General features: G+C 38.6%; 4 protein-coding genes across 10 annotated transcripts; 2 read left to right on the top strand and 2 right to left on the bottom strand.

The window, feature by feature from the left end:
• Positions 1-286: 286 nt before the first annotated feature.
• Positions 287-5,418, top strand: LOC147930901 (auxilin-related protein 2-like). Of its 3 annotated transcripts, none has more exons than XM_087477912.1 (8): positions 287-1,256; positions 2,141-3,569; positions 3,662-3,806; positions 3,894-3,994; positions 4,093-4,158; positions 4,448-4,537; positions 4,646-4,822; positions 5,022-5,418. In XM_087477912.1, the coding sequence occupies exons 1-8, from the start codon at positions 640-642 to the stop codon at positions 5,058-5,060; spliced, it is 2,664 nt and encodes an 887-aa protein (XP_087334038.1). In that variant the 5' UTR covers positions 287-639; the 3' UTR covers positions 5,061-5,418. The 3 variants fall into 3 exon arrangements, with proteins under 3 accessions (XP_087334038.1, XP_087334039.1, XP_087334040.1); XM_087477913.1 differs by having other exon boundaries at positions 326-1,256; positions 3,900-3,994; XM_087477914.1 differs by having other exon boundaries at positions 326-1,256; positions 3,662-3,823; positions 3,900-3,994; positions 4,050-4,158; positions 5,022-5,409.
• A 388-nt stretch (positions 5,419-5,806) lies between these two features.
• Positions 5,807-8,306, bottom strand: LOC104732400 (GPN-loop GTPase 3). Of its 5 annotated transcripts, none has more exons than XM_010451940.3 (10): positions 8,041-8,306; positions 7,585-7,818; positions 7,372-7,480; positions 7,201-7,282; positions 6,948-7,033; positions 6,677-6,780; positions 6,455-6,585; positions 6,281-6,374; positions 6,133-6,188; positions 5,807-6,055 (listed from the first exon to the last, which is right to left on the bottom strand). In XM_010451940.3, the coding sequence occupies exons 2-10, from the start codon at positions 7,627-7,629 to the stop codon at positions 5,944-5,946; spliced, it is 819 nt and encodes a 272-aa protein (XP_010450242.2). In that variant the 5' UTR covers positions 7,630-7,818; positions 8,041-8,306; the 3' UTR covers positions 5,807-5,943. The 5 variants fall into 5 exon arrangements, with proteins under 5 accessions (XP_010450242.2, XP_010450243.2, XP_087336022.1 ...); XM_010451941.3 differs by having other exon boundaries at positions 7,585-7,643; positions 8,041-8,246; XM_087479896.1 differs by having other exon boundaries at positions 7,981-8,175.
• Positions 8,307-8,449: 143 nt separating this feature from the next.
• On the bottom strand, positions 8,450-10,249 carry LOC104732401 (small ribosomal subunit protein uS15y). The gene is made up of 6 exons (XM_010451944.3): positions 10,025-10,249; positions 9,725-9,912; positions 9,545-9,617; positions 9,065-9,203; positions 8,760-8,946; positions 8,450-8,665 (listed from the first exon to the last, which is right to left on the bottom strand). The coding sequence occupies exons 2-6, from the start codon at positions 9,745-9,747 to the stop codon at positions 8,632-8,634; spliced, it is 456 nt and encodes a 151-aa protein (XP_010450246.1). The 5' UTR covers positions 9,748-9,912; positions 10,025-10,249; the 3' UTR covers positions 8,450-8,631.
• Positions 10,250-10,383: 134 nt separating this feature from the next.
• On the top strand, positions 10,384-11,782 carry LOC104732402 (photosystem I reaction center subunit XI, chloroplastic). The gene is made up of 2 exons (XM_010451945.3): positions 10,384-10,939; positions 11,174-11,782. Exons 1-2 carry the CDS (start codon positions 10,772-10,774, stop codon positions 11,663-11,665), a joined length of 660 nt encoding a protein of 219 aa, XP_010450247.1. The 5' UTR covers positions 10,384-10,771; the 3' UTR covers positions 11,666-11,782.
• The last annotated feature ends 352 nt before the right edge of the window (positions 11,783-12,134 follow it).

The following is a 12,134-nucleotide window of genomic DNA, read 5'->3' as shown; positions in this document are numbered from 1 at the left end:
TGGCCAAAAATGATCTCAAGATCTTAAGACGAAAATAACTATCAGTTCATTAAAACTGTCTGAACTCTCGACCAAAAACTGAAAAACTCAATTCAATTTTCTTGGTTCAGGTAAAAGTCGCAGGACTATTTACTATCCATATATTTATGTGACTTTCATGATTAGACCAATAGATAACAAAAGTTATAAGGGGTAAAATTATATTGGTTTCGAAAAAATATATGTATAGTTTTATAAAAGGGTCGTTTTGGATTATATTTTGATTAGAAAGGTCTTTTGAGACATTATTCCAATATTTTAAGTTGTTTTGCCCTAATCCCTACACAAAAGGAGGTCAAAAGCAAAATCCAAAATTTTGGGGAGTGCCATGTAGCTTTAGGATTATGGGTACCAAATTTGTAGTCTCTGAAAATGTAGGACCGATCTAACAATTGAAGAAGGGACTGGGGGAACATGTACAAACAAGTTGGGAAAACGAAGGAAAAAAAAAAAAAAAAAAGGAGCCTTTTCGAAATCAAATGCTTTGATCCGACTCGTTAATGGCGACTCAGATCTGAAGATAATCTCGTCCTCATTTCTGGTGGGAAAATCTAAAGCTTTTCGATTTTTGGAGGAGGAGAAAAAATTAAAGGAACCCAAATGGATGATTTCACAGGATTGTTAGCGAGAGACTTCGGGTTGAAACCACAGGGCAAATCAGCTCCGATGGCTCCTCAATCGAACTCTTCTGCCGCTGATTTCAACAGTTTCGCTTCTTCCTATAGCTTCGCCAACGCCGCCGGGAAAAATTCCGATCCTTCGCCGGTGTTTGACGATCTTGGCCGCGATGGTGATGATCTTCTCTTCAAAGATGTGTTTAGCGGCCCACCACCAAAGTACGGATCCTCTTCTGGTGATTCTCGTTCTCCATCTGCACCGGCCTTTGACTATGATGCTATGTTCAAGGAGCCCAAATCCAAATCAGCGTCCGTGCCGGTCTATGACAAACCTGTCTACGATGATGAGGATGTGTTTGAGTCTATTCCTGAGCTCCAAATCCCTTCCACTTCTTCTCACTCAGCTAGGTTTGAGAACGTTTTCTCTTCCATCTCCTCACCTGCAAAGCACAGGAAGCACAACACTTCTCCCTTCGATGATCTCATGGGCACCAATTTGGGGAAAAGTGAGACAGACAGTGACCGAGAGAACAAGGGTAGCTCCGTTTTTGATGATTTGATTCCCGGCTTTGGTCGCACTAGCTCCCCTCCACCTAAACGGTACTATTCACTCTTCTTCATCTGTTGTTACTAGTTAGGGTCACTGCTCTTCTAATCTGGGAACTTGCTTGCGTGAAATGGCTCAATGGTATAGAGCTTGTAGCATGAACTATATTGGTTCGTAATGGAGACCTGTTCTCTTATATGTGTACTCTCTGAACCTTAAAAGCAATCTCTTGTATGTAGATCTGTTTGATTCCCGGGGTTTGGTCCTCTTTCGAAACAGTTATATTTACCCTTCTTCGAAACAGTCATATTTACTCTTCGTCTTCATCTGTGGTTCTTGGTTAGGGTCATGGCTCTTCAAATTTGTGTATAGCGCTTATGGATACTTGTTTTTTTTTGCATAAAAGGTTCTCTTATGTGTACGAAACTTAGTTGCTTCAACCTTTTACTTGTCATTGATATGCATAATTTCATTTGGATCTGTGCCTAGGGTCACTGCTCTTCAAATTTGTTACGAACGATATTAGTACCTATGGAGGAGCTGTAAGCTTGCAACAAAGGTTTTCTTAGGTGTACGAAACTTATTGAGAAAATCTCCAAAAGCGTGAACCTTTTGCTTGTTATTCATATGCAAATTTTCATCTTGATCTGTGTCTAGCTTCATTGCTACTAATTTGTTTTTCCTAGAGATGACTTGAGAGCTTGCTCAAGATATAGAGCCACCACACTTACATAATGAAATATAGCTTAGCGCTTATGGAGAGCTGTTTGATTGCTTAGAAGCTTCTCTTATGTGTACTCTCTGAAACTTACTGAAAAAAATCTCTTAAAGCTTGAACGTTTTGTTTGTTATTCATATGCAAAGTTTCAGCTTGATTTTTTGTTTTGGTATGCATAGCTTTCTATCATTTAAATTATGCTCTACTTTTTTTTTACAGGTCTACTTCAGACACCAGTCAACCCCAGCAACCTGCGTATCAGCCTTCCAAGACATCTTCCAAACTTGTGGAAGAAGACCCGTTTGTAGTCTTGGAGGAGTCTGCGTCAATCCCTAGAGAACCTCCCAAGGGAGGGTTCACTGATCCATTGGAGGAAATTGGTAAATTCAATAGCTCCAGCAGCAGAAAAACTGATCATGCATCTGTCCATGGAGGAGTATTTGTTGAAATTGACCCTCTCGATAGTCTTGGTAAATCAGGCCCAGATATGAATAGAAGAAAGTTCAGGGGCTCCCAGTCACCTGTAGAAAGTTCTAGGAGTTACCATTCTAAGAAAGCGTCATTTGACGATGTTTTAGAGCCACAAAATACGAGTGCTCCACCACCTACCAGTACAGAAGGAAGTTTTGAGTCGTCTGATGATGTGTGGCTTACTGTATCTGAGATCCCTCTCTTTACGGAACCTACTAGTGCTCCGCCACCTGCGAGACCTCCACCACCGAGACCTACACGTCCTGTAAAAAAGAAGGTCAACGAGCCTTCTATATCGAGCTCCACTAACCACCACTCTTATGTTCCTAGTTCAGCTAGAGCTTCTGTAAATAGCCCAACAGCATCTCAAATGGATGAACTTGATGATTTTTCTATGGGCAGAAAGCAGACCGCTGCGAATGGACACCCTGAACCTAACTCTGGTGAAGATTCTGATGTTTTCTCTGCTGCTGTTGCATCAGCTGCTGCCATGAAGGATGCCATGGATAAAGCAGAAGCGAAGTTTAGACATGCTAAGGAAAGGAGAGAGAAAGAAAATTTGAAGGCAAGTAGAAGTAGAGAAGGAGATCACATGGAGAATCATGATTCTCGGGAAAGGGAACTTCGAGAAAAGCAAGTGAGATTGGAGCGTGAAAGGGCAGAGAGGGAGGCAGAGATGGAAAAAGCCCAGGAGAAGGAGAGAGAGGATAGAGAAAGAGAGCAGAAAAGAATTGAGAGAGAAAAGGAAAGATTATTGGCAAGGCAAGCTGTAGAGAGGGCTACAAGGGAAGCACGTGAAAGAGCAGCCGCTGAAGCTCATGCGAAAGTTCAGAGAGCTGCTGTTGGGAAGGCTTCCGATGCCCGAGAGCGTGCAGAAAGAGCAGCGGTTCAAAGAGCCCATGCTGAAGCACGTGAAAGGGCAGCTGCAGGGGCACGAGAAAAAGCTGAGAAAGCTGCAGCAGAAGCTAGAGAAAGGGCGAATGCTGAAGCGCGGGAGAAGGAAGCAAGGGTTAGGGCAGAACGAGCTGCTGTGGAAAGGGCAGCTGCTGAGGCACGTGGAAGGGCAGCTGCCCAAGCTAAAGCTAAGCAGCAGCAAGAAAATAACAATGATCTTGACTCCTTCTTTAACTCGGTTTCTAGACCAAACAGTGCTCCACGACAGAGAACCAACCCTTTGGTGAGATGGGATTATCTACTTCTGTTCTGATTTAAGTCCTTTACAACCTTACAGGAAATTAGACTCCTCCTATAACTCTGGTTGTGTTTCAGGATCCTTTCCAGGATTCATGGAACAAAGGAGGATCTTTCGAATCTAGCAGGCCATCTTCGCAAGTGCCCTCTAGAGCAACAGAGAACTTGAGAAAGACCTCTTCATCAACAAACATTGTTGATGATCTCAGTTCAATATTTGGAGGTACTGCAATCTCTGACGTTTATCCATAATAATATGTTCATGTCTGTTTACTTGGTCACACTGAAACCCCCCCTGTGTTTTATATAGCTCCAGCTTCCCAGTCTGGTGGTTTTCAAGATGTGGATGGAGAAACTGAAGAGAGACGACGTGCCAGGCTGGAACGCCACCAGAGGACACAGGAGCGGGCTGTATGTATCATTAGAGTTTTTCTTTGATGGGTTCTGTATCTGACAATGACACAAGATTCACCAGCATATTTTATAACATGAATTCTTTTCTCTATCAGGCGAAAGCACTTGCTGAGAAAAATGAACGTGATCTTCAAGTACAAAGAGAACAAGTTGAGAAAGATGTAAGTTTCCTTATCACGTGATTCAGATTGAAATATTTACATGTGGTTTCTTCCTTTTCCCTCCTCTGTTGTGCACATCTCAAACCATGTTGCTTTGTTGAGAGACTTAAGTTTGGGGCCTCTTGCAGCCATTAGCATAAGAAATTGCGCCACCTTAGGGAACTGTCTCAACTATTATCACCCGTCTCATTGTTTTTTTTTTGTTTTTTTTATACACCGTACTTAATCCTGGATTGTAGAGGATCTGTAATTTATTTTGTTCAATCATCATGCGTATCCTGGATTTCAGAGGATTGGGGTGACCCTGGATGTTGAGATAAAACGTTGGGGTGCGGGGAAGGAGGGAAACTTGCGTGCTTTGCTTTCGACATTACAATATGTAAGTTGTATTGTCCGTTTTCTTTATTATTTGCACCTCTGGTGTTCATTTGTACCTCTGATGTTATGAGTCCACAATCTATTCTGATGTTGTTATGTAAATGAGCAGGTTCTTTGGCCAGAATGCGGATGGCAGCCTGTTTCATTGACCGATTTAATTACGGCTGCATCTGTCAAGAAAGTTTACAGGAAGGCCACTCTATGTATACACCCTGACAAAGTTCAACAAAAAGGTGCCAATCTCCAGCAGAAATACATTGCCGAGAAAGTTTTTGACATGCTCAAGGTAAGTGAATTGTGAATCTTTCTGGAACTAAATCCAATAATCCATCACTGCTACTTCAGATGCCACCAGCTACCACCAACAAAAGACCTTAACCTAACGAATTACCCAATTAGATTGCTTCTCATTGATAACTGTAAATCACAGATTTCTACATATCTACATTTGCTAGCTTCATCTCTTTTGTTATGGCAATAAACAGGAAGCATGGAACAAGTTTAACTCAGAAGAACTCTTCTAAAAAAACATTGGGGTTATGTTTTGAGAGTGTTGTCTGTGTGTCGCCCATACGATGAAGCATGTGGCACTTGTTAAGTATCCAAAAATGGTGTCCAAGTTGGAGCCAGATAGTTGTCAATAGAGTATGTATCTCCAGGATTGATTACCCCATCACTGCATCATTATAGACATTGCAGCAATTGGGCATTCATTTTTTGTTGTTAATTTTTCCTCGTCATTATCCTTCTTGTGTCCCGTCCTTTAAGAGTACGATGTCAAATGTATTGATGTTGATTATTGTATCAAAACACAATACTTGAGAGCTGTGTATTGTTGTTTCCAAACTATTTATATATATGCATATACATGAATATTCTTTATAGAGGCATGGAGGTGAGTGAGACAGATGATACTAATTTGTCATATGTTGGATTGCATGGAATGAATGGCATGGTTGATTGTTGAACATAAAACTGTTAAAAAGGGTGATTAGATGTCATAAGAACTTGAATGACCGGTTAGGTGTTATATGTTTTTGATCTGGTTTGAGACAAGCATTACGGTTTTACTAAAACTCACTTTCTTTAGATTATGTGCGTGAGCATTGTAGGCTTTCCTCAAAAATGTTGGAGCGCAAGTACGAAGATAGTGAACTCGGCTAAGTTTGTTACACTAATGACCTTAGCCCGACCAATCCTGGCATTAAGGCTCCAACTGGATTTAAAATGCAACTGAATTGATACAGTTTGATTTGAGAAATTCTGACAATTTTGAAAGTCTCTCATTTAAGGCTTTTTATAGTCAGCAGTAAAGTAGCTCTCACAAACTCATTGGTCTCTGACAAGAACAATGAGACCAAAATTGTTTACAATTTCAAGCCAAAAGTCGTAGGAACCGAAAACAACTTATGAATCAGGACCATCGTCACCAAAATCTTCATCCTCATCTTTGATCTTCACATCAGCGTCTTCTCCAAACTGAATACAAACGTCGATTTGGGACAGAACATATTGAATGCTGCCCATAGAAAGCAATGGTGATGTTAATTTTGATTGGATAAAGTTAGAAGAACGAACTGAGAGGAAATAGTTTACCTCCTCTCTTTCCTCAAGTTAAGGGGTATGAAATTCACCATCCCATACTCTCCCACCTAATAACCACAGCCCAAAAATGCAATCAAGAAATCGAATTACTTGTATTTATAGTCAACATTAACAGCAAGAATCCAATCATATACGATACCATCTCAATCAAGGCTTTGTTCAGTTTTGTAAATTGAGGACCCATCCTTTTGTTTAACTCTGCCAGCAATGTGCGAGGCTCCGGATTCAAGTAGCTAAAGTCATGAAAAAAGCGAAGCAAATTAGAATACCGAAACTACAACAAACAAAGCAAACGGAAGAATAGGACCCATACTCATCAATGTTGCTTTTATCCTGCAAGAGGTCCATCTTTGAGAGGATGTTGACATGTGGTAATTCAAGCTGGATCATTGCAGCGAGAGATGACATGCAACCACTGATAAACTTGGTTACATCTGTTATGAACTGATCCAACAAAATTTATCTCTTGTCAACACAAAATGGTTCACTATAATAAGAGTAAGTAGTAGAAGGGAAATAAAACTTATATAGACACCTGTGAATCAAGCAGATAAACAACACAGACGTTGAAGTTCTTCTGCTTCAAATGCTCCACAAAGTTCTTGAGTACAGGAACATGTGTAAACAGCTCTATCTGACCTATATTAACAGGACAAAATTTCAAAGAATTTAGAGATAAAACATAGTTTGGGATGCTTCTTATATAACTTCTATCCAGTATTGGTACGCCAACACCAAACAAACGGCTTAAAGAAACTACATACATTAACAAATATCAGAGATAAAACCATTGATCATGTATGTACCTGGACAATCAAATATAAGGTAATCATCGTCCCTGTAGTTCTCCAGTTCTTCATCTACCCAATCATGCAAGCTATCCTCAAGGTATCTACAGATTGTAAGTTATGGCTCTTCCACTGTGAGAGAATACAACACCCAAAACATATCATGTACCGACTCTTTGTTTTCACATATGAAAAGCTAACAATTTTTCAAGACCCGATTGTGCAAAACCAGTAAAATTCTCAAGTTGTCAATGTGACAAGTAAAGGATACTCCATGCAATACATGAGGGCGCCATTAGGACCAAGCTTTAGCTCCTCCATGACATCTTCCAAAGAAACAAGTTCTCTGATATCTGCATTCAATGAAACCAAGAAAGTGAGAAGCCACTCAAAACTACCCCCAAGGAAGGGAATTCAAAAAGAGGAAACTTCACTGACTCACCCATAGCCACAGGATAATTGAAGATTTCCGCAGCAGGATCAAGGTTAACAACATTCATTGTTCGACCGATAGTTTCGCAATGTTCATACAAAGAGGAGCAATAAGTTGACTGATAGATCCAAAACACAGAACAAAAACAGTTCAGTCAAATCTAAGCGATGAAACTAGTTTACAGAACTAACTTGACATAGACAATATAATAATATATATAACCTTTCCACTGCCTGCTGGACCGATGACAAGCTGAGCGTAACCCATTGTAGCGAGCAAACCTCCACAAAAAACACTCTTCAAATTGAACAAATAGAGTGAAAGATTCTAAAAGATGCAAAGATTGCAACAGTTATATAAGCAATGCACCAGACAGCTAAACCAAACAACACTCTCAAAACGTCACAGGAACCCATAAACCAGAAGAAGCCAGAAGCAATAGACACATTTCAATACCTGAAACAAGGCAAAAAGATCAAAACTTTAACTCCCATATACACGATTTTAGCTAGGGTTTTGAAAGACACACTTAAACCCAAAACGAATTGATGAAATAGATAACCTAAAAAAAAAATTAAATTTTAGAGAGAAATTGAAGAAATAAAAAGCAGCCCACACAATTTTTGCGAGATTGAAACGAAACCCAGAAAGGTGCAAAGATGATTTATATGACTTCACCTTTGACGCGTCTTCGTTTTTTCTTTTGCTCTCAAAACCTAAACCACAAGCAAAAGAAGAAGAAGAGAAGTTTCAAGACCTTCCCCTTTTTTTTTTTTTTTTTTTTTTTTTTTGGTTTGTTGCGTTTTAAAGACCTCTTTTTTTCGTTTAGGGTTCTTATTAATGGTTTTATTTTTGTTAAAAGAAAGAAATATATTTTTTTGGCCAAAAAAAAATAAAATTATGCTGTTAAATAAGACTTTTTATTTATTATTATTTTTATTTCTTTGAAATAGTAAAATGACTTTGTGCATTTGACCACACAAAATTAAAGCAACGTCTCCACAACGTGTCTCACGTGTATCCAAAAATTACATAAAAAGCCAATTTCCATTTGCAAAAACAAATTTATCTTTCACAATCCATGCTATTAAACACTAAAATGTGTGAGAATCTTTTAATTAATGAAGTATGGTTTCTGCGTACAAAAAAAAAAAAAGAATTCCAAAACAAAATCTCATTGTAAGTAACTTGAACAAAGTTGGAAATAAAGATCCATATGAAAATGGTTGTTCTCCAAGGACCTAAACAAATGCTATGGTATTGCGCTTCTTAAGCCACAAGTGTGCTTGCGGTAGTAGACTCGCTGCAAAAGCAAGAACAAGAAGTAGGAACAATATTCATAAGTAATATGATCAATCATCGAGATCTTTAAGAAAACTCTTTGTAAAAGTACTTACTACTTCCAGACGGGAGGGAGCTTCTTGGTCTTCTTGTAATAACGAGCAAGACGGTGGATTCTGCTCTCTACAAGAATCAGTCTAAACTTAGAATCCTTATCTTTCCTGTTCCTCTCAAGATGCTTGCGGATAGCAACTGCTTTCTTGATAAGGTGATAGAGATCCTCAGGAATCTCGGGAGCAAGACCTTAAACCAAAGTTACAAGAAGTCTTTTAGTTTGCTTTGCTTGAATGTTTTAGTCTGTAGCAAACAGACACTAAAAGAAGACTCCAAACAGGATGATAAAAAAAAAAAGTAAGATTACCATGAGCTTTGAGGATTCTAAGAATCTTGCTTCCGGTAACACTTTTCACTTGTGGGATTCCGTGAGAGTCACGAAGAATGACACCGATCTGAGATGGTGTCAAACCTTTCTTTGCAAACTTACAAATGGACTCATCAACCTATATGGTTCCATCAACACAAACATCAAATACATTAATCTTACAGCCGCATCATGTAACTGAGAGACCAGCACCAACAGATTAAATCCATACATCAACACAAACATCATGATCAATTAGACTAAACATGTTACTCCCAAGGAGAGAGACAAGCAAACACATGAAATCTCCAAAAGGAACCTTACCCAATGATTGATAAAAGAGCTTCTCCAAGATTACAATACTTTGTTCTCACATACTAAATGAAAATGATTCTCAACTCGTCACCTAAACTATGATTAAGGCCTATGCTCGGTGCCAAACAAATCAAAATCTAAAATCTAAATAAGAATCTTGCTTACATCTTGAGATGTTATCTTGACCCAAGCCGGTGGTGTACGCTTATACGGCAAAGCAGATGCTGAGATACCCTTACTACACAGCACAAAAACAGATACGGAGTTATAAGAGAACTTAGTTGTAATTCAAATTAAAAATTCCCAATCAGATAAGAAGAAGAAGAAGAAGAAGAAGAAACGAACCCTCTACTGTGCATACGACCCATGGCGGCGACGGTGAACGGAGCTTCTCTTCTCTGAGATCCTTATTCCTCCGGCTAAGACTGCGCTTTCGAAAATCCAAAACCCTAATTTGCTTTCTTCTATGTATTGCTTTTTAGTTCCAAAAACCCTTATAGGCCTTTTCTATAGGCCCATTATAAGACAAAAGCCTGAAATAAACGGAGGATTAGATGACGTCGTTTTAGATTACTTATATTTTTATTTTGTTCTTTGCTCCAATATCTACTAATTGTTTACTAGATTTATAGATTGAGTTTTTACATTTGAAGAAGAGTTTCTATGGTCCAGATGTTGTAAGTGTATGTGTTTGATATAAAAATATAAAATTATTGTCATAATTCTTTCTTTTAACGATGATTGTTTCTATCCAATTTAGCACATAATAATTCAAAAATTAAAATCTATAAATCTTTCATTTTAAAAGAAAAACATGTTTTACTAGTCCGGATTCATGTTCCATATCGCAGAGAAAATGAAAGAAGAAAACAAAGACATGCGAATCTGGATGAATTTCAAACTATTTATTTATTTATTTGAGGCATTAATTTTTTCTTTTTTGAGTCATTCATTTTTTATTGGTAACCAAATTATAAGCGGTTGAATCTCCAATGGCCTTATTTGAGTACCAAAAAAAAGTTTTTTTTTTTGTTTTTGATATATTATTTAGTTTTAAATAAGGTTATTTAAAAATTAATGTTAAAATCATCTTCTACAAAGATATATATTAATTAAAGACATATTTTTCACAAAGGTATTAAAAAATAATTAATTTTAAAAAAAAAATGTTGGGGGCGAAGTGGATAAGATAACATCCAATGAGACTCAGATACATCAAACACATAGACGCTTAAGAGCCACAACAATCTCAAGAACCAGATCCTCTGTCCTGCCACATCAGCAAACGCAATCTCAAGTTTCGTAGATTGCTTATTTCTTCATCACAAACTGATCTCACACTCGATTTTATTTTATTTTCATAAGAAGAAGAACACAACTAAGACAAAACCAATGGCAGCGAGTGCATCTCCAATGGCCAGCCAGCTAAGGAGCAGCTTCTCCTCCACTTCTCTAGCGAAGCGCCTCGCCGTTCCGAAGGGCATCTCCGGGGCTCCTTTCGGTGTTTCTCCGACCAAAAGAGTCTCTTCCTTCACCGTCCGAGCTGTTAAATCCGACAAGGTATATTTTTTATTAATCATCGGACACAAAGTGTGAATTAACTCATGTGACATACAATAGTACCACTAGTTTCGTAGATTGGCCATATTCTAGTTTATGTTTTGTTATTATCTATAAAAGTCTTTGATGATTCTATAGAACCTCTTCCATGGGCACTTATAGGAGTTAAAAAGAATAACATATGCAATGGTGATTTATGTATAGTGGTCTAACAACTAGTATACAAATTGGCAGCCAACGTTCCAAGTGGTTCAACCAATCAATGGTGATCCGTTCATCGGAAGCTTGGAAACTCCCGTGACATCTAGTCCCTTGATCGCGTGGTACCTTTCCAACCTCCCTGGCTACCGCACTGCTGTCAACCCGCTCCTCCGTGGTGTCGAAGTGGGTCTAGCCCATGGTTTCTTCTTAGTGGGTCCATTCGTCAAGGCTGGTCCATTAAGGAACACAGTTTACGCTGGCCAGGCCGGCTCTTTAGCCGCGGCTGGGCTTGTCATCATCCTCAGCATGTGCCTCACCATCTACGGAATCTCTTCTTTCAAGGAAGGAGAGCCGTCGATCGCACCGAGTTTGACTTTGACCGGGCGGAAGAAGCAGCCTGACCAGCTTCAAACGGCTGAGGGATGGGCTAAGTTCACAGGAGGGTTCTTCTTCGGAGGGATCTCTGGGGTGACTTGGGCTTACTTCCTTCTTTACGTTCTTGACCTTCCTTACTTCGTTAAGTGAATGTAGATCAAAATATGAGTGTACCCTTCAACTCTCTTGCATCATTGTTTTTACTCTTGTCTTGATCAAGAACCTTGAAACTCAGGAATATTATTAATGTATATTACTCTTTCTTCATCTTATTGACATTAATTTATATTTGCCTAACTGCCTTGAAAATGCTCTAAATCAACTTCATGATATCTTGATGATACTAAACACATCTCGATCAAACATGTATAATCCATAATTGTAAATGATATCCCTACTATTAAAAGAAAAACGTTGCCTGAAAAAAACCTTAGTTTTGTAAGAATTTACAATACAATGCCATTAGTTTCAAAACTATTTTATTCATTTGGAAAAAAGGTAAAATTATCTTTTTACTCATCTCTTCATCCGGATAAACGCGCGGATCCATCTCCCGGGTTGGATCTTTTTCATTAATTAACAATTTAAAACTTTTGGCCATAGATTTTGAGATTCTTTT

The sequence above is a fragment of the Camelina sativa genome, chromosome 12, assembly GCF_030686135.1.
Source record: "Camelina sativa cultivar CO46 ecotype springtype chromosome 12, ASM3068613v1".
Lineage (NCBI taxonomy): Eukaryota > Viridiplantae > Streptophyta > Magnoliopsida > Brassicales > Brassicaceae > Camelina > Camelina sativa.
The sequence above is the reverse complement of the archived record's forward strand: the minus strand, read 5'-3'. Positions and strand labels throughout refer to the sequence as shown.